General features: G+C 44.3%; 1 protein-coding gene across 1 annotated transcript in view; it reads right to left on the reverse strand.

Moving 5' to 3' along the window:
- The window catches only part of LOC120059986 (disks large-associated protein 2-like), a 93,469-nt gene extending 73,270 nt beyond the window's left edge, over positions 1-20,199 (reverse strand). Inside the window, 1 exon segment of the mRNA XM_039009064.1 lies at positions 19,099-20,199. Within this exon segment, the coding sequence (XP_038864992.1) occupies positions 19,099-20,184 (1,086 nt within the window). The 5' untranslated portion in view covers positions 20,185-20,199.
- Positions 20,200-20,446: the final 247 nt, after the last annotated feature.

Raw genomic sequence — 20,446 nt, forward strand, 5'->3', positions numbered from 1 at the left:
AACGTTTCGACAGCCAAGCTGTCTTCATCAGTGTATAAAGTGAAACAAACAAACTCTATGCACAAGGACAACTTTTAACAATTTCCACTGAAAATCTTACAAAAACACATTTACTTTAAGAAGAGTGCAGATGCAAAGTTTGGTAACAGAATGACAGTTTGTGCTGTCATTCTGGGTCATTCTGTTTCCAAAACATGATTCTGCAGTGATCTTCAAGTAAATGTTTTTTTAAAGTAGTCCTTGTGCATAAACTTGTATGGTTTGTTTAACTTTGCAATCATTGGTTTTGTTTGATATACATTTTAAAGTGACAAATCTGAGTCTCAGTGTTATTGTTACCATGGAATTGCGCTGATCCAACTGTTCTGAAGATCCCTTCTGGAATTCAAAAGATCAACTGAAAATCACGAGCCTAACACAAAAGTATCATATTCTGGTATTGTGTTTGTAAAATAGAATTTGTTGAAAGGTTGTGGAAACTATTTGAAGCTGTTCAACAAACTTGCTCATTTAATTGAACTGGTAACATCGTGTTGTTCACAAACTCATTTAAATATCACAGGCTCGTTAAACAAACAAATGACCACATCACAGGCTCTCTCTCTCTCCCTCGCCCCCTCTGTCATTCTCTCTCTCTCTGTCGTTCTCTCTGTCTCTGTCTCGCTCTCTCAGTTTTGTGTTACTTAAAAAGTACAGCAGAGTTAAATTACCGAAACTACATCAGGAACTGAGTCAGGAACTAAGCCTCTCACACAAACAAACACACATATGCGGCGCACGCACGCAAACACACACACACACACACACACACACACACACACACACACACACACACACACACACACACACACACACACACACACACACACACACACACACACACACACACACACACACACACACACACACACACACGGCTACGGGGATTGCTGAAGTATATATTAGTGGTGTGTGTGCGCGCGCGTGCCTGCATGTGTGTGCATGTCGCTGTACTTCAGATACAAAAATATTTCTTCCCTGTCACGGCACATTGAATCTCCAACCCAAAGCCATCTCAAAATCACCCGACATACTTAACATTTTACATTTAATTTGCGCCACACAGGCTCACCATCCTTCAAGGGGCCTCAACGTCACTCAGAGTGAGGGTAAAAGCTACTCAAGGAGCCTGTCTCATCTAAAAGATCTTCAGTACCAGAAAACTCTTTAGAGAACAGTCACCATATTAGATACTCAGTCACTCAGTCACCATATTAGATACTCAGTCACTCAGTCACCATATTAGATACTCAGTACCCATATTAGATACTCAGTCACTCAGTCACCATATTATATACTCAGTCACGCAGTCACCATATTAGATACTCAGTACCCATATTATATACTCAGTCACGCAGTCACCATATTAGATACTCAGTCACTCAGTCACCATATTAGATACTCAGTCACCATATTAGACATTCAGTCACCATATTAGATACTCAGTCACTCAGTCACCATACTAGATACGCATTCACTCAGTCACCATATTCGATACTCAGTCACACACTCACCATATTAGACACTCAGTCACCATACTAGATACTCAGTCACCATATTAGACACTCAGTCACCATATTAGATACTCAGTCACTCAGTCACCATATTAGATACTCAGTCACTCAGTCACCATACTAGATACTCAGTCACTCAGTCACCATATTAGAAACACAGTCACTCAGTCACCATATTAGATACTCAGTACCCATATTAGATACTCAGTCACTCAGTCACCATATTATATACTCAGTCACGCAGTCACCATATTAGATACTCAGTACCCATATTAGATACTCAGTCACCATATTAGATACTCAGTCACCATATTAGATACTCAGTCACTCAGTCACCAAATTAGATACTCAGTCACTCAGTCACCATATTAGATACTCAGTCACTCAGTCACCATACTAGATACTCAGTCACCATATTAGATACTCAGTCACTCAGTCACCATATTAGATACTCAGTACCCATATTAGATACTCAGTCACCATATTAGATACTCAGTCACCATATTAGATACTCAGTCACTCAGTCACCATATTAGATACTCAGTCACCATATTAGACATTCAGTCACTCAGTCACCATATTAGATACTCAGTCACTCAGTCACCATACTAGATACTCAGTCACTCAGTCACCATATTAGATACTCAGTCACTCAGTCACCATACTAGATACTCAGTCACTCAGTCACCATATTAGATACTCAGTACCCATGTTAGATACTCAGTCACTCAGTCACCATATTAGATACTCACTCACTCAGTCACCATATTAGATACTCAGTCACTCAGTCACTATATTAGATACTCAGTCACCATATTAGACATTCAGTCACTCAGTCACCATACTAGACACTCAGTCACCATACTAGATAGTCAGTCACCATATTAGACATTCAGTCACCATATTAGATACTCAGTCACTCAGTCACCATACTAGATACGCATTCACTCAGTCACCATATTAGATACTCAGTCACTCAGTCACCATACTAGATACTCAGTCACTCAGTCACCATATTAGAAACACAGTCACTCAGTCACCATATTAGATACTCAGTACCCTTATTAGATACTCAGTCACTCAGTCACCATATTATATACTCAGTCACGCAGTCACCATATTAGATACTCAGTACCCATATTAGATACTCAGTCACTCAGTCACCATATTATATACTCAGTCACGCAGTCACCATATTAGATACTCAGTCACTCAGTCACCATATTAGATACTCAGTCACCATATTAGACATTCAGTCACCATATTAGATACTCAGTCACTCAGTCACCATACTAGATACGCATTCACTCAGTCACCATATTCGATACTCAGTCACACACTCACCATATTAGACACTCAGTCACCATACTAGATACTCAGTCACCATATTAGACACTCAGTCACCATATTAGATACTCAGTCACTCAGTCACCAAATTAGATACTCAGTCACTCAGTCACCATATTAGATACTCAGTCACTCAGTCACCATACTAGATACTCAGTCACCATATTAGATACTCAGTCACTCAGTCACCATATTAGATACTCAGTACCCATATTAGATACTCAGTCACCATATTAGATACTCAGTCACTCAGTCACCATATTAGATACTCAGTCACTCAGTCACCATATTAGATACTCAGTCACCATATTAGATACTCAGTCACTCAGTCACCATATTAGATACTCAGTACCCATATTAGATACTCAGTCACCATATTAGATACTCAGTCACTCAGTCACCATATTAGATACTCAGTCACTCAGTCACCATACTAGATACTCAGTCACTCAGTCACCAAATTAGATACTCAGTCACTCAGTCACCATATTAGATACTCAGTCACTCAGTCACCATACTAGATGCTCAGTGACTCAGTCACCATATTAGATACTCAGTCACTCAGTCACCATACTAGATACTCAGTCACTCAGTCACCATATTAGATACTCAGTACCCATGTTAGATACTCAGTCACTCAGTCACCATATTAGATACTCACTCACTCAGTCACCATATTAGATACTCAGTCACTCAGTCACCATATTAGATACTCAGTCACCATATTAGACATTCAGTCACTCAGTCACCATACTAGACACTCAGTCACCATACTAGATAGTCAGTCACCATATTAGACACTCAGTCACCAAATTAGATACTCAGTCACTCAGTCACCATATTAGAAACTCAGTCACTCAGTCACCATATTAGATACTCAGTCACCATATTAGATACTCCGTCACTCAAATATTTCTTCCCTGTCACGGCACATTGAATCTCCAACCCAAAGCCATCTCAAAATCACCCAACATACTTAACATTTTACATTTAATTTGCGCCACACAGGCTCACCATCCTTCAAGGGGCCTCAACGTCACTCAGAGTGAGGGTAAAAGCTACTCAAGGAGCCTGTCTCATCTAAAAGATCTTCAGTACCAGAAAACTCTTTAGAGAACAGTCACCATATTAGATACTCAGTCACTCAGTCACCATATTAGAAACACAGTCACTCAGTCACCATATTAGATACTCAGTACCCATATTAGATACTCAGTCACTCAGTCACCATATTATATACTCAGTCACGCAGTCACCATATTAGATACTCAGTCACTCAGTCACCATATTAGATACTCAGTCACCATATTAGACATTCAGTCACCATATTAGATACTCAGTCACTCAGTCACCATACTAGATACTCAGTCACTCAGTCACCATATTCGATACTCAGTCACACAGTCACCATATTAGACACTCAGTCACCATACTAGATACTCAGTCACCATATTAGAAACTCAGTCACTCAGTCACCATATTAGATACTCAGTACCCATATTAGATACTCAGTCACCATATTAGATACTCAGTCACCATATTAGACATTCAGTCACTCAGTCACCATATTAGATACTCAGTCACTCAGTCACCATACTAGATACTCAGTCACTCAGTCACCAAATTAGATACTCAGTCACTCAGTCACCATATTAGATACTCAGTCACTCAGTCACCATACTAGATGCTCAGTCACTCAGTCACCATATTAGATACTCAGTCACTCAGTCACCATACTAGATACTCAGTCACTCAGTCACCATATTAGATACTCAGTACCCATATTAGATACTCAGTCACTCAGTCACCATATTAGATACTCAGTCACTCAGTCACCATATTAGATACTCAGTCACCATATTAGACATTCAGTCACTCAGTCACCATACTAGATACTCAGTCACCATACTAGATACTCAGTCACCATATTAGACACTCAGTCACCAAATTAGATACTCAGTCACTCAGTCACCATATTAGAAACTCAGTCACTCAGTCACCATATTAGATACTCAGTCACCATATTAGATACTCCGTCACTCAGTCACCATATTAGATACTCAGTCACCATATTAGACACTCAGTCACTCAGTCACCATATTAGATACTCAGTCACCAAGTAAGTCATCTGGATCCTCTTTCATTGTTCTTCCTCATCTCCTCCTCAGGTTGGTCAGTGTGGTTCTGGGTTAGTCATGTCTTCCTCAGGTTGGTCTGTGTGTGTCTGGGTTAGTCATCTCTTCCTCAGGTTGGTCTGTGTCTGTCTGGGTTAGTCATCTATTCCTCAGGTTGGTCTGTCTGTCTGGGTTAGTCATCTCTTCCTCAGGTTGGTCTGTCTGTCTGGGTTAGTCATCTCTTCCTCAGGTTGGTCTGTCTGTCTGGGTTAGTCATCTCTTCCTCAGGTTGGTCTGTCTGGCTGGGTTAGTCATCTCTTCCTCAGGTTGGTCAGTGTGGTTCTGGGTTAGTCATCTCTTCCTCAGGTTGATCAGTGTGGTTCTGGGTTAGTCATATCTTCCTCAGGTTGGTCTGTGTGTGTCTGGGTTAGTCATCTATTCCTCAGGATGGTCTGTCTGCCTGGGTTAGTCATCTATTCCTCAGGTTGGTCAGTGTGTGTCTGGGTTAGTCATCTCTTCCTCAGGTTGATCAGTGTGGTTCTGGGTTAGTCATATCTTCCTCAGGTTGGTCTGTGTGTGTCTGGGTTAGTCATCTATTCCTCAGGATGGTCTGTCTGCCTGGGTTAGTCATATCTTCCTCAGGTTGGTCAGTGTGTGTCTGGGTTAGTCATCTCTTCCTCAGGATGGTCTGTCTGTCTGGGTTAGTCATCTCTTCCTCAGGTTGGTCTGTGTGTGTCTGGGTTAGTCATCTCTTCCTCAGGTTGGTCTGTCTGCCTGGGTTAGTCATCTCTTCCTCAGGTTGGTCTGTCTGTCTGGGTTAGTCATCTCTTCCTCAGGTTGGTCTGTCTGTCTGGGTTAGTCATCTCTTCCTCAGGTTGGTCTGTCTGTCTTGGTTAGTCATCTCTTCCTCATGTTGGTCTGTCTGTCTGGGTTAGTCATCTCTTCCTCAGGTTGGTCTGTCTGTCTGGGTTAGTCATCTCTTCCTCAGGTTGGTCTGTCTGTCTGGGTTAGTCATCTCTTCCTCAGGTTGGTCTGTCTGTCTGGGTTAGTCATCTCTTCCTCAGGTTGGTCAGTGTGGTTCTGGGTTAGTCATCTCTTCCTCAGGTTGGTCAGTGTATGTCTGGGTTAGTCATCTCTTCCTCAGGTTGGTCTGTCTGTCTGGGTTAGTCATCTCCTCCTCAGGTTGGGCTGTCTGTCTGTCTTGGTTAGTCATCTCTTCCTCAGGTTGGTCTGTGTTTGTCTGGGTTAGTCATCTCTTCCTCAGGTTGGTCTGTGTTTGTCTGGGTTAGTCATCTCTTCCTCAGGTTGGTCTGTCTGTCTGGGTTAGTCATCAATTCCTCATGTTGGTCTGTCTGTCTGGGTTAGTCATCTCTTCCTCAGGTTGGTCTGTCTGTCTGGGTTAGTCATCTCTTCCTCAGGTTGGTCTGTCTGTCTGTCTGGGTTAGTCATCTCTTCCTCAGGTTGGTCTGTCTGTCTGTCTGTCTGGGTTAGTCATCTCTTCCTCAGGTTGGTCTGTCTGTCTGGGTTAGTCATCTCTTCCTCAGGTTGGTCTGTCTGTCTGTCTGGGTTAGTCATCTCTTCCTCAGGTTGGTCTGTCTGTCTGTCTGTCTGGGTTAGTCATCTCTTCCTCAGGTTGGTCAGTGTGTATCTGGGTTAGTCATCAGAACATCTACGAATTGCCTTTCATGGGTTATTCATAAAGGAAGACAATCTCAGTGATTGTTAAACGTTGTGTTGATGTCGCAGCTGAAACTAATGCAATATCCACCTGTAATTGTTATATCCTGTCATATTGTGCGTGCTTGGCACCATCCCAACCCACCAAACTATCTCTCGCCGTCATTCCTCTATAGTTCATTAAGTCATTAGAAAAGATGATGGTGCTCTTTGAGGAAAAGTGTGTCACTGCAATTTTCAACCAAAGCCAGCAGCATACTACCCTGCATCCCACTGCTGGCTTGCTTCTGAAGCTAAGCAGGGTTGGTCCTGGTCGGTCCCTAGATGGGAGACCAGATGCTGCTGGAAGTGGTGTTGGAGGGCCAGTAGGAGGCACCCTTTCCTCTGGTCTTAAAAAATATCCCAGGGCAGTGATTGGTGTAGGGTGCTGTCTTTTTTAACACACGTTAAACGGGTGTCCTGGATAAATTCCCAATCTGGCTCTCATACCATCATGGTCACCTAATCATCCCCCCTCATCTCCTCTGTAACTATTCCCCAGGTTGTTGCTGTAAATGAGAATGAGTTCTTAGACAACTTACCATGTAAAATAAGGGTTAAAAAAACAATAATGGGTCGACACTAGGCCTTATTTGAATCTGGCATGTTAGTGCTAGGCTGGAACAAAATAATGCAAAACCTGTAGTCATTATTAATTATGTAAAACAATGTCAAATGATGAAATCCTGCATGTGAAGACTGCTCAAAGCAGTTGAAATGAATCTATTAATTTCTCTAGAAACAAAATGAGTCTATTATCAGTTTGTTACAGTGACCTAATTATGAACTTCACACTGATTTCCTAATAAACATCAGTGGTGAGCCTTGACAGTAATGACACAGCTACACTGACTACATTCACAAACAACTTGAATAATTGATCAATCACACTTAATTAAAAGCAAACCATTGACTGTTGTGTATCAAACAGCATTAAACCGCATGTGCACTCTTCAGCTGAGTACCAATGATATGACAGTAGAGATCTGCCTGTAATTAACAGGGTTTGTGTGTTGGAAGTGAAGACCCGTGGGCCCATAACACTCTATGGTGGGAAATAATGATATTATAATTCCAGAGTAAAGGGCTTGATGCCATAATGATGTCACACAAATAGCAATAGCAACGTTGTTCTCATAGGCCACACACACACACACACACACACACGAGGGCTATCATTTTACACCCTTCAGAAGACACACAGCACAGGGCCATCTGCATGGAGGAAGAGAACATACAGATCTACACAGTAAGTGTCTGAAAAGCTCATGCTGCTTCCAACATGATGGAATATACTAGAAAATGTGTGCTCAGTTATTGATAGGCCGTATTGAATGAATGCACTCAAAGTGAGGAGAACCACTACAAACTACACTGATGGCAAAAAGAGGCAGAAAAAGGCAACACATTCTGAGATATACAGTATCTACAGTCCGGTTACTCTCCCAGGCTGTGTGGGTGTTCACGTGTATGTCCCTTCCCATGACTGAGCCCTCAGGCCTCATCTCTTATCCTGCCCCAGAGGCATCCCCAGGGAGATGGGCTGTAGGCTGCAGGCCCTGCTGCTGCTGCAGGGAATTTCATTGATTAACTCTGCTGCTCCGCTCAACTCAGGTCCTCTCCCACTAGGAACATAAGTCAGTGGCATTAAAATAGGGCTCGAGTAGAGATGGGGATAGATCTGGCTTCCTTGGCCCCACGCTTGTCTCCAAACAACTCAATCAGTGATAATCCCTCCCCACTTCATCATTTCCTCAGAGAGGAATGTAGGAAGAGAATGATTCAGTCTTATTTTCTCCTCTCTCTCTATCTCCCTCTGCCACTTTCCTGCTCTCTCTATCTCCCTCTGCCACTTTCCTGCTCTCTCTCTCTCTCTGCCACTTTCCTGCTCTCTCTCTCTCTCTGCCACTTTCCTGCTCTCTCTCTCTCTCTCTCTCTCTCTGCCACTTTCCTGCTCTCTCTCTCTGTCTCTCTGCCACTTTCCTGCTCTCTCTCTCTATATATATCTCCCTCTGCCACTTTCCTGCTCTCTCTCTCTATATATATCTCCCTCCGCCACTGTCCTGCTCTCTCTCTCTATATATATACAGTGGGGCAAAAAAGTATTTAGTCAGCCGCCAATTGTGCAAGTTCTCCCACTTAAAAAGATGAGAGAGGCCTGTAATTTTAATCATAGGTACACTTCAACTATGACAGACAAAATGAGAAAAAAAAATCCAGAAAATCACATTGTAGGATTTTTTATGAATTTATTTGCAAATTATGGCGGAAAATAAGTATTTGGTCACCTACAAACAAGCAAGATTTCTGGCTCTCACAGACCTGTAACTTCTTCTTTAAGAGGCTCCTCTGTCCTCCACTCGTTACCTGTATTAATGGCACCTGTTTGAACTTGTTATCAGTATAAAGACACCTGTCCACAACCTCAAACAGTCACACTCCAAACTCCACTATGGCCAAGACCAAAGAGCTGTCAAAGGACACCAGAAACAAAATTGTAGACCTGCACCAGGCTGGGAAGACTGAATCTGCAATAGGTAAGCAGCTTGGTTTGAAGAAATCAACTGTGGGGGAATTATTAGGAAATGGAAGACATACAAGACCACTGATAATCTCCCTCGATCTGGGGCTCCACGCAAGATCTCACCCCGTGGGGTCAAAATGATCACAAGAACGGTGAGCAAAAATCCCAGAACCACACGGGGGGACCTAGTGAATGACCTGCAGAGAGCTGGGACCAAAGTAACAAAGCCTACCATCAGTAACACACTACGCCGCCAGGGACTCAAATCCTGCAGTGCCAGACGTGTCCCCCTGCTTAAGCCAGTACATGTCCAGGCCCGTCTGAAGTTTGCTAGAGAGCATTTGGATGATCCAGAAGAAGATTGGGAGAATGTCATATGGTCAGATGAAACCCAAATATAACTTTTTGGTAAAAACTCAACTCGTCGTGTTTGGAGGACAAAGAATGCTGAGTTGCATCCAAAGAACACCATACCTACTGTGAAGCATGGGGGTGGAAACATCATGCTTTGGGGCTGTTTTTCTGCAAAGGGACCAGGACGACTGATCCGTGTAAAGGAAAGAATGAATGGGGCCATGTATCGTGAGATTTTGAGTGAAAACCTCCTTCCATCAGCAAGGGCATTGAAGATGAAACGTGGCTGGGTCTTTTAGCATGACAGTGATCCCAAACACACCGCCCGGGCAACGAAGGAGTGGCTTCGTAAGAAGCATTTCAAGGTCCTGGAGTGGCCTAGCCAGTCTCCAGATCTCAACCCCATAGAAAATCTTTGGAGGGAGTTGAAAGTCCGTGTTGCCCAGCAACAGCCCCAAAACATCACTGCTCTAGAGGAGATCTGCATGGAGGAATGGGCCAAAATACCAGCAACAGTGTGTGAAAACCTTGTGAAGACTTACAGAAAACGTTTGACCTCTGTCATTGCCAACAAAGGGTATATAACAAAGTATTGAGATAAACTTTTGTTATTGACCAAATATTTATTTTCCACCATAATTTGCAAATAAATTCATTAAAAATCCTACAATGTGATTTTCTGGATTTTTTTTCTGTCTCATTTTGCCTGTCATAGTTGAAGTGTACCTATGATGAAAATTCTCTCTCTCTCTCTCTCTCTCTCTCTCTCTCTGCCTCTCTCTCTCTGCCTCTCTCTCTCTGCCTCTCTCTCTCTGCCTCTCTCTCACTGCCTCTCTCTCACTGCCTCTCTCTCACTGCCTCTCTCTCACTGCCTCTCTCTCACTGCCTCTCTCTCACTGCCTCTCTCTCACTGCCTCTCTCTCACTGCCTCTCTCTCACTGCCTCTCTCTCACTGCCTCTCTCTCTCTCTCTCTCTCTCACTGCCTTCCTGGAGGTGTCCTCTCCTGTCACAAGGTTGCTAGGCTCTGTTGTAAGGGCGATGAACACACAGAGGATTCTCTCACTGTGTGTGGGAGCATCCTGTTAGTGCTACATCACAGCACGCCTCTTTCCTCACAAACTGACAGGAAATACATGTGAGGGACAAAGGGAGGGAACATACATACTACAGCATGCAGGGAGAAACACAAGCCATTGGCCAATTCCCTTCAACTGTTACCATCCTTCCTGAGCTCATTCCCAAGCTTCTTCCAGCCCTCTGGCTGTCTTTATGTCATAGCACAGCTGTCACCCTGTCCTATCCATCTATAAAGAATAATCTTCACTGGAACGGCTGCACACAACACATAGGCTACCATGCAGTCTGCATCTATACATCCGTATCACAGAATATACGCTGCATGGACGATCCCCTCAGCTCCCTTTCTGTAAATTAGGCAGTCAGTAGTGCTGAGCAATTACTGCTTTTTGAGGTTGGTTCGATTAAAAAAAATTAAGTACACTATCGATTAAGTACACTATGCGTTATGTGGGTTGAAAGCTGTTCAACACAGAATAAAACAATTTCTAAAAGTCCCATAGTGGTAGTGACTGCCCATTACTGATTATCACTTATTCACCAGCATTCATTGTCATTACTTTACTATAATAAAATATTTCAGTTGATGTGTATAATACATTTGTTTTATTTTATGACATTATTTCATTCCAATTCATCATCTCATCTCCATAGAGCTGCTGTCTGACTAAATCACTATTTTAGTGGTTCTTCAAAGTAAATAAAGCATACCTTTATGACTGCTAAATACCAACTATCAATCACTTAGGTCATGTATTTCCAGGTAGAAATACCTCGCGAAGCAACTGCTCTCTATTCCTGCTGGCGTAAAATAAATTTAGACGGACAAGTAGGCGCGCAATGGACTATGGTAATTTTAGTTAACACGTTTTCTACACTAAACTATGTCGAATATACTGTACGCCTGTTGGAAACTACAACTCCCTACTATATCACACAGTTCGGATTTGATCTGATATATCTCTAGAGCTCACAGAAAAAGATGAATTCAAATAATTGAACTGACTTCGGTCAATTAGTCAATTAATTGTTTAAAACCCCCAAAATTAAACCCCCCAAAATAACAGACATTTTGGTTAATAACTCAGTACTAGCAGTCAGGCAACTTGCTCCAAGACATCCTCTTTTCCTCTGATAGGGAAAAAATGACAGAATAATTTAGAGGCCTATGTATATTATCAGCTTTCCAACTGCTGCATGTTTGACTGCTGTCATGTGTGCTGTAAACGTTAGCTGTAAACAGGAGTACGTAGACATCTGGAACTATTAAAACCGTATTAGAAATGAGTCTGGTTAACTACACTGCCCTTCAATAAAGAGAGAGAGAGAGAGAGAGGAATGTAGCCCCACCCTCTACAACATATATATCAACAAATTGGCGAGGGCACTAGAACAGTCTGCAGCACCTGGCCTCACCCTACTAGAATCTGAAGTAAAATGTCTACTGTTTGCTGATGATCTAGTGCTTCTGTCCCCAACCAAGGAGGGCCTACGGCAGCACCTAGATCTTCTGCACAGATTCTGTCAGACCTCAGCCCTGACAGTAAATCTCAGTAAGACAAAAATAATGTGTTCCAAAAAAGGTCCATTTGCCAGGACCATGAATACAAATTCCATCTAGACACTGTTGCCCTAGAGCAGTGCTTCTCAATTATTTTCTGTTACGCCCCCCCTAGGAAGAAGTAAACATTTCGCGCCCCCCCAACTCTCCGCCGCTACTGTAAATAGTATCATTTGTCTATAAAAGTGTTATAGGTACACCTCTGCATAACATTGTATCCTTATTAACATTAAAGAAAACAAAAAAAAAGAAATATAGATCAACTTACAACAAAGAATAACTTTATTAACATTGTTTTTAGTCTGTAACAGAAAAGACTTAAAGTGCATCAATTTGCCTGAAAAAAATAAAATAAAATTCAAGCCTTATTTAAACTGTAAACATTTTTTGACCATTAGATACTGAAAAATAAAATAAAATATAATCAATAAATAATAATAAATTCAAATTGATCAGCAACATTAAGTCAGGAGCACAATATATGAAACACTTTAACTTATAAAACAAAAATGAATAAAACAATTTGTGCTGATTTTTTTTATCAAAATGAGGAAGTCAGGAACGTTTTGCAAAGCGGGACGATTGTTGGCAATATTCGGCACGTTTTCGCTGAAAAAACTCAAGCGGCTTATCAGCGTGATTGGGGTGTAATGTCTTTAAGTGACGCCTTCATTTATTTGGCTTCATGCTGTCCGCTGCCAACATTTTTAGACACAGTAAACATACCGGTCTTTCTCCTCTCCCACCGTAGTCACAGTGAAGCCAAGCGCTACATACGCGTCGTCATATTTCCTCGTCTTAGCTTTCGTGAGACTTACGTTTGTCTCATTATCTCCATCTCTCTCCGCCTTTCTTTTCATCCCTGTTAAATATTTTTCCATGGTGTCTCTTAAGGGTTTGTTATCTGCACTTCATATCTCCTGCTCTGTGCTGTGTGCTCTTGTTCGGTGCAAAAAAAAACTACTCCCTGCGGCAAAAAAAAGCATGTTCCCCGGGGTCACACGCGCCCCCCCCTGGCATCGCTCCGAGCCCCCCCAGGGGGGCGCGCCCCACTATTTGAGAAGGACTGCCCTAGAGCATACAAAAAACGATACATACCTCGGCCTAAACATCAGCGCCACAGGTAACTTCCACAAAGTTGTGAACGATCTGAGAGATAAGGCAAGAAGGGCCTGCTATGCTATCAAAAGGAACATGAAATTCGACATACCAATTAGGATCTGGCAAAAAAATACTTGAATCAGTTATAGAACCCATTGCCCTTTATGGTTGTGAGGTCTGGGGTCCTCTCACCAACCAAGAATTCACAAAATGGGACAAACACCAAATTGAGACTCTGCATGCAGAATTCTGCAAAAATAATCTCTATGTGTACAACGTAAAACACCAAATAATGCATGCAGAGCAGAATTGGGCCGATACCCGCAAATTATCAAAATCCAGAAAAGAGCCGTTCAATTCTACAACCACATGAAAGGAAGCGATTCCCAAACCTTCCATAACAAAGCCATCTCCTACAGAGAAATTAACCTGGAGAAGAGCCCCCGAAGCAAACTGGTCCTGGGGCTGTGTTCACAAACACAAACAGACCCCACAGAACCCACAGGACAGCAACGCAATTAGACCCAACCAAACCTTGAGAAAACAAAAAGATAATTACCTGACACATTGTAAAAAACAGAGCAAACTAGAATGCTATTTGGCCCTAAACAGACAGCACACCTGATAACTGTCATGCCCTAGCCATAGAGAGGGTTTTAGTCTCTATTTTGGTTAGGCCAGGGTGTGATTAGGGTGGGCATTCTATGTGTTATATTTCTTTGTTTTTGGCTGAGTGTGGTTCCCAATCAGAGGCAGGTGTCTATCGTTGTCTCTGATTGGGAGTCATACTTAGGCAGCCTTTCCCACCTGTGTTTTGTGGGTAGTTATTTTCTGTTTAGTGTCTGCATCTTACAGAACTGTTTTGTTTCTCACTTTGTTATTTTGCTTGAGTATTTTTGGTGAATAAATTATCATGAACACGTACAACGCTACGCTTTGGTCCACTTCTTCAGACGAGCGTTACAGAACTACCCACCGCCAAAGGACCAAGCAGCGTGGCCAGGAGGAGCAGGGATCCTGGGCCCGGGAGAAGAGAGAGTGGAGGACATCTTGGACATGGGAGCAGGTTATGGCAGGGGACAAGACCCTGCCATGGAAACAGGTGGAAGTAGCGAGGGAGGAACGACAACGATACCAGGAGTCACGGCAACGAAGCCTCCAGTGATGATCCATGGCACGAAGCCTCGAGTGATGATCCATGGCACGAAGCCTCAAGTGATGATCCATGGCACGAAGCCTCGAGTGATGATCCATGGCACAGAGCCTCCAGCGACGGTCTCCAGTCCGGAGCCTCCAGCAACGATCCCCAGTCCGGAGCCTCCAGCGACGATCCCCAGTCCGGAGCCTCCAGCGACGATCCCCAGTCCGGAGCCTCCAGCGAGGGTCCCCAGTCCGGGGCCTGCAACGAGGGTTCCCAGTCCGGGGCCTGCAGCGAGGGTCCCCAGTCCAGGGTTGGCGACGAGGGTCCCCGCACCAGAGGCGTCACCAAAGTGGGGGGAGCCAGAGGTGGAGCGGGGTCTACGTCCCGCACCGGAGCCGCCGCCGTGAATAGATGTCCACCCGAACCCTCCCCTTTAGAGTCAGGTTTTGCGTCCAGAGTCCGCACCTTTGGGGGGGGTACTGTCACGCCCTGGCCATAGAGAGGGTTTTAGTCTCTATTTTGGTTAGGCCAGGATGTGATTAGGGTGGGCATTCTATGTGTTATATTTCTTTGTTTTTGGCCGAGTGTGGTTCCCAATCAGAGGCAGGTGTCTATCGTTGTCTCTGATTGGGAGTCATACTTAGGCAGCCTTTCCCACCTGTGTTTTGTGGGTAGTTATTTTCTGTTTAGTGTCTGCACCTTACAGAACTGTTTTGTTTCTCACTTTGTTATTTTGCTTGAGTGTTTTTGGTGAATACATTATCATGAACACGTACCACGCTGCGCTTTGGTCCACTTCTTCAGACGAGCGTTACAACTACTGTGACTGACCCAAAATTAAGGAAATCTTTGACAATGTAGACTCAGTGAGCATAGCCTTGCTATTGAGAAAGGTCGCCGAAGGCAGACCTGGCTCTCAAGAGAAGACAGGCTATGTGCAAACTGCCCACAAAATGAGGTGGAAACTGAGCTGCACTTCCTATCCTCCTGCCAAACGTATGACCATATTAGAGACACATATTTCCCTCAGATTACACAGACCCACAAAGAATTGAATACATATCCAATTTTGTTAAACTCCCATATCTACAGGGTGAAATACCACAGTGTGCCATTACAGCAGCACGATTTGTGACCTGTTGCCACAAGAAAAGGGCAACCAGTCAAGAACAAACACCATTGTAAATACAACCTATATTTATGTTGATTTATTTTCCCTTTTGTACTTTAACTATTTACACATCATTACAACACAGTATATAGACATTATATGACATTTGACATGTCTTTATTCTTTGGAACTTTTATGAATGTAGTGTTTACTGTTAATTTTTTTATTGTTTATTTCACTTTTGTTTATCTATTTCACTTGCTTTGGCAATGGAAACATATGTTTCCCATGACAATAAAGCCCCTTAAAATGAGAGAGAGAGAGAGAGACTGTGGTTTCTGCAGCGCTGCAACTTCACTCTGCCTTTAATCACAGGCTTTCTCTCTCTGAACCGTCCAGCTTTGGCAAGTCAACATGGCAATTAATTGTCTTATTAAATCCTGCCGCATTGCCCTATCAGCAAAACAATCAAAGCCTAATCCTCGCTTTCTACTCTTTTGGAAGGAAAAGAGTTGTGTTAAGCAGTGAAAGTGAATTAATGAAGGCTAAGACAACAGTAAAACAAAATGATTTTGTAGTGGCACTTTGGCTGAGCAGTGGAGTGGCTAATAAGACATGTATCATGCTTGTTTTTTCAGTCAGAGTCCTTTCAGATCTACACTATCTGCTTGTCTACAGTATCTAAGAGAGGGAAGAGCAAGACCTACAAAGAGAGGGGAGAAACAACATGAGAAAGAGACAGAGGGGTTGAAAGAGAGAGATAATTATAGAGAATGGGAGATGGAGAGAGAGAGGGAGATGGAAAGAGAGATGACAGAGAGAGAGAGAGAGAATTAAGTTTGCCATGAGCAGCAGTCTGTAGTGAATCTGTATCTTGGCCAGGTGAGCTGGTCACATCCATGACTTCATTGCGTTGTCACTGTCACCTTACTGCATCTAAATCAAAGCTGCTGTTCCTCCCTAACAGACAGTAACAAGGGCCTGAGTGTGTGAGTGTGTGTGTGTGTGTGTGTTCATGCTTGGGTAATTGGGACAAATTTGTGAAATCAGTCTGCAAAAGACAGAGAGCGATGATCGATGGCACATACAGTATGATTCCCAATATTTGTCATTTCAGGAAGAAGCCAACTGTACTCCATCTCTGTCCTGTTCTATGCTCACTAACACGCCAAAGTTTCCCATTTTTGGAGAGCACTCTGCTCTCTCACAGCATCATAACTTCCTCTCTTTTCAACAGCTTTTTTCTTTCTTTTCTCCCCTGTCGTCAAATCCAATGACAACAACAAGGTGACTGGCACGTTGAACCATCTGGAGTGCCACAAACACCCCACCTCTCAAAAAAACTAACGACAACAACTATTTTTATAGGACTGCACCTTTAAACCAAAATAGAAAAAGAAAGCAGAACAGCAACAGGATGCTGCCTAACTTCCAATGTGACCCTTTTAGAGTAATGTTCTTGACTAACAACTCAATCTAACTTCCTCACTGCTCCTGTTGATAAGGAAAGGGATAGAAATAGAGACAGCCAGCCAGCCAACAAGCCAGTCAGCCATTGAGCCAGCCATTGAGCCAGCCATTGAGCTAGCCATTGAGCCAGCCAGCCATTCAGCCAGCCATTCAGCCAGCCATTGAGCCAGCCAGTCAGCCATTGAGCCAGCCAGCCATTGAGCCAGCCAGTCAGCCATTGAGCCAGCCAGCCATTGAGCCAGCCAGCCAGCCAGCCATTGAGCCAGCCAGTCAGCCAGCCAGCCAGCCAGCCAACCATTGAGCCAGCCAGCCATTGAGCAAGCCAGTCAGCCATTGAGCCAGCCAGTCAGCCATTGAGCCAGCTAGCCAGCCAATGAGCCAGCCAGCCAGCCATAGACCAAAATAGTCTGTTTATTTCCCCCTGTCTCCTAGCCCTCTGTGGATCCACAGTCCTCCCTGGTAGCTAGTTCACCTCAGAGAAGGGGCATCAATCCCCAGGGGAAATGCGTCACCAGCTGGGCCGATTGACAAGGCTCAAAATAGCCCTGCAGCGGAGAACCAACGGAATGGACCTGGCTATTTATAGAAAAAACAACGTGTTTATGGCTGTTCAGACACCCCATCAAAAGACCAGGCAAAGAATGCATTACCGTCTCTTATCATCAGTCTCAGGGAGAGCTTAGTGCACTTAGAGAGATAAAGAGATTAGAGGTTCTAGAGGCAACCGTTGTCTGGGGTTCATCATTTTCATCACCATTAAAAGGGTTTTGTATACAGATGCTTGGAATTAGTCACAAAACCTCTGTTTTCTTGTTTACGTCAGTTAATTGTCAGATAAGCATTGCCTCCTCACTAGAATGGTGGGTGGGTTGAGTCATGTATCATGTATTTCTTGTCAATTAAAGACAGCATCTAACAGTTACACCACATTCTACTCCGTAGAGAGTCTATGAGGAGTATTTATCTGAGTGCTAAGGAGTTCAAATGGTTTTAGCTTCAGGCAATAGCCCACTCATGGGTTGTATGTAAACTGTAAAACAAGTACTTTTTACTGTCAGGAAGAGCTTGATATGGATTCATCATACACCAACAGCATCGTTTCATATACAGCGTTATTTTAGTGAAATAGTGCAGTAGGCATTCAGTGCCGTGGGCAAGGAAGTTGCCATTCCTAAACAAATACCCCTTACTACAACAACCCTAACATAAAACCTCTGGACCATCAACTACAAAAATGCTGATTCACTTTGAATTGATCTTAATGTCATTACCCACAATCCACCAGGGTTTCCCACAATGCAGATCCTGGCCTCTCACACACCAATACAGACCAACTGACTCATTCGGGAAACATGGCACAGCAAAAAGCTCAAACCTGCAATGATCCGGAGTCTTTTCCTTGCCCTCCTGCCTCGTCCCTGGTGTTATTCATTGATACAGTAATTGATATCTCCCACTGAGCTGTCCCCTCACTGCTTCTACCCTGCTGAGCCCCTGACAGGTGATTCATATCCTGGACAGGGAAATACAAGAGATTATTTCTCAGAACTATCAGAGGTCCAGCTGAGACAAACAACATCATAATAACGCTGTCTGGATTCAGAGCTGTCTGTCTGCTGAACATGAGCCTCTGATGGAATAGAGTGCTATATAAATGGCAGGCTTAAATATTGAGATCCATGCTAATCAATGAGCCTCATTGTTTGCAGTGTTTCTGAGTGTTAGAATGAAGCATAGCTGGTCTTTGGTTCTACACTGACTGATAATGACAATAAATCCTCTCTCTCTTCAATGGCTTCACTAAATCAGACTACCCGTGGACCTATGTCTATGTGTACATATCTGTCTGCTTATCTGTCAATCGCATCCATTTTAGTCAATTAGCAGATGCTCTTATTCAGAGTGACTTACAGTAGAGTACTTTTTCGTTCTGGTCTCTTTCTTTCTTTCTATCTATCTATCACATTGCTGTGGTTCCGGCAACATGGCTCCAGCAAAGGACAGACTAGGACTAGAAGAATGACTCACCTGTAGGTAGTGGCAGGGCCTGAGGTTGGGCTTGAGGTCTGTGGGCATCATGGGTTTCTCCAGGTTGAGAGAGGACTTCCTGTAGGCCTCCTTGGCCTGGCTGACGGTCAGCGTTGACCAGGAGCTCCTCTTCATGAACTTCCCTTCAGGAGCCATGGCCACGCTCTCACACGCGGAACACTTCACATCGTTGTTGCTCTTGGAGGTCTTGAGCGACAGGTCCCCGTAGTGGCTGTGGACAGAGTCGGGGTAGCAGTGGCTGATGTGATCCACATGTTGGCGTGACATGACACTGGGCGTCCGGTACGTACTGTCACTGTCCAGGTTATCGTCTGAGCTCCACCAGCCCGCCACCCCGGAGCGCTGCTTACTGCTGCTGTCTGATGACTTACGCTCTTTGCTCTTGCTGCGCTTGCTGTGTTTGTGGTGTCCTTGGTGGTGATGATGGTGGTGGTGGGAACCTTCCCGGTGCGAGTCTCCCTTGGTTCCGTTCATCTTGGACGAGCCCTCCAGGGAGTGGGACTTGGTGAAGAGCTTCTGGACTGAGTGTACCAGGTGTCGGATCCTCCCAGGGCTCTCGTTGCGGTGCTCCGTGGTGGTGGTGGATGCCCTCTGGTACTGCAACGTGTGGAAGCCATCACGGTGTAACGGAAGCTGCTTCTCAAACTGGTCCAGCAGGTTGGCTGGGATTCTGTTCATCTTACCGCTACCGCCATGCGATGAGCCACACTCATCTCGATCCCGTGATCCACAGCCAACACCTCCTCCTCCTCCTCCTTTACTACCACCGTCCCGCGACCCGCTGCTGTCGTGGTGGGAGCTGTAGTGCATCCTGGGAAAGGTACTGCTGGAGATGGAGTGGTCTGTGTTGGCCATGGAGACTGGCATCGCCATGCACTCAGAGTGGATGGAGCTACGGGGGGAGCAGTGGTGGTGCTCCATGAGACAGCTCTCTGTGGGGCTGAGGAGGTATGAGGGGGTGCGGGACTTATGGTGGTCCAGGGAGTGGTCGCAGTCGGCCAGGCCGCAGGTGTGAGCTGAGGTGATCTGGAGCTGGCTGGGCCGGCCACCCGATAGAGCCTTCATGTTCCTGGGTGGAGGAGGGGAGTAGCTGTCTTCATCGAAGTGCTGAGAAGGAGACCATGAATACTGCTGGTCTGTGTGTGAGAGAGAGAGAGAGAGAGAGAGAGAGAGAGAGAGAGAGAGAGAGAGAGAAAGAGAGAGAGAGAGAGAGAGAGAGAGAGAGAGAGAGAGAGAGAGAGAGAGAGAGAGAGAGAGAGAGAGGTAGAGGTAGAGATGGAGAGGTAGAGAGGTAGAGAGAGAGAGCAACATATGCTGTGTAAATAGC

The sequence above is a fragment of the Salvelinus namaycush genome, chromosome 15 (assembly GCF_016432855.1).
Source record: "Salvelinus namaycush isolate Seneca chromosome 15, SaNama_1.0, whole genome shotgun sequence".
Taxonomy (NCBI): domain Eukaryota; kingdom Metazoa; phylum Chordata; class Actinopteri; order Salmoniformes; family Salmonidae; genus Salvelinus; species Salvelinus namaycush.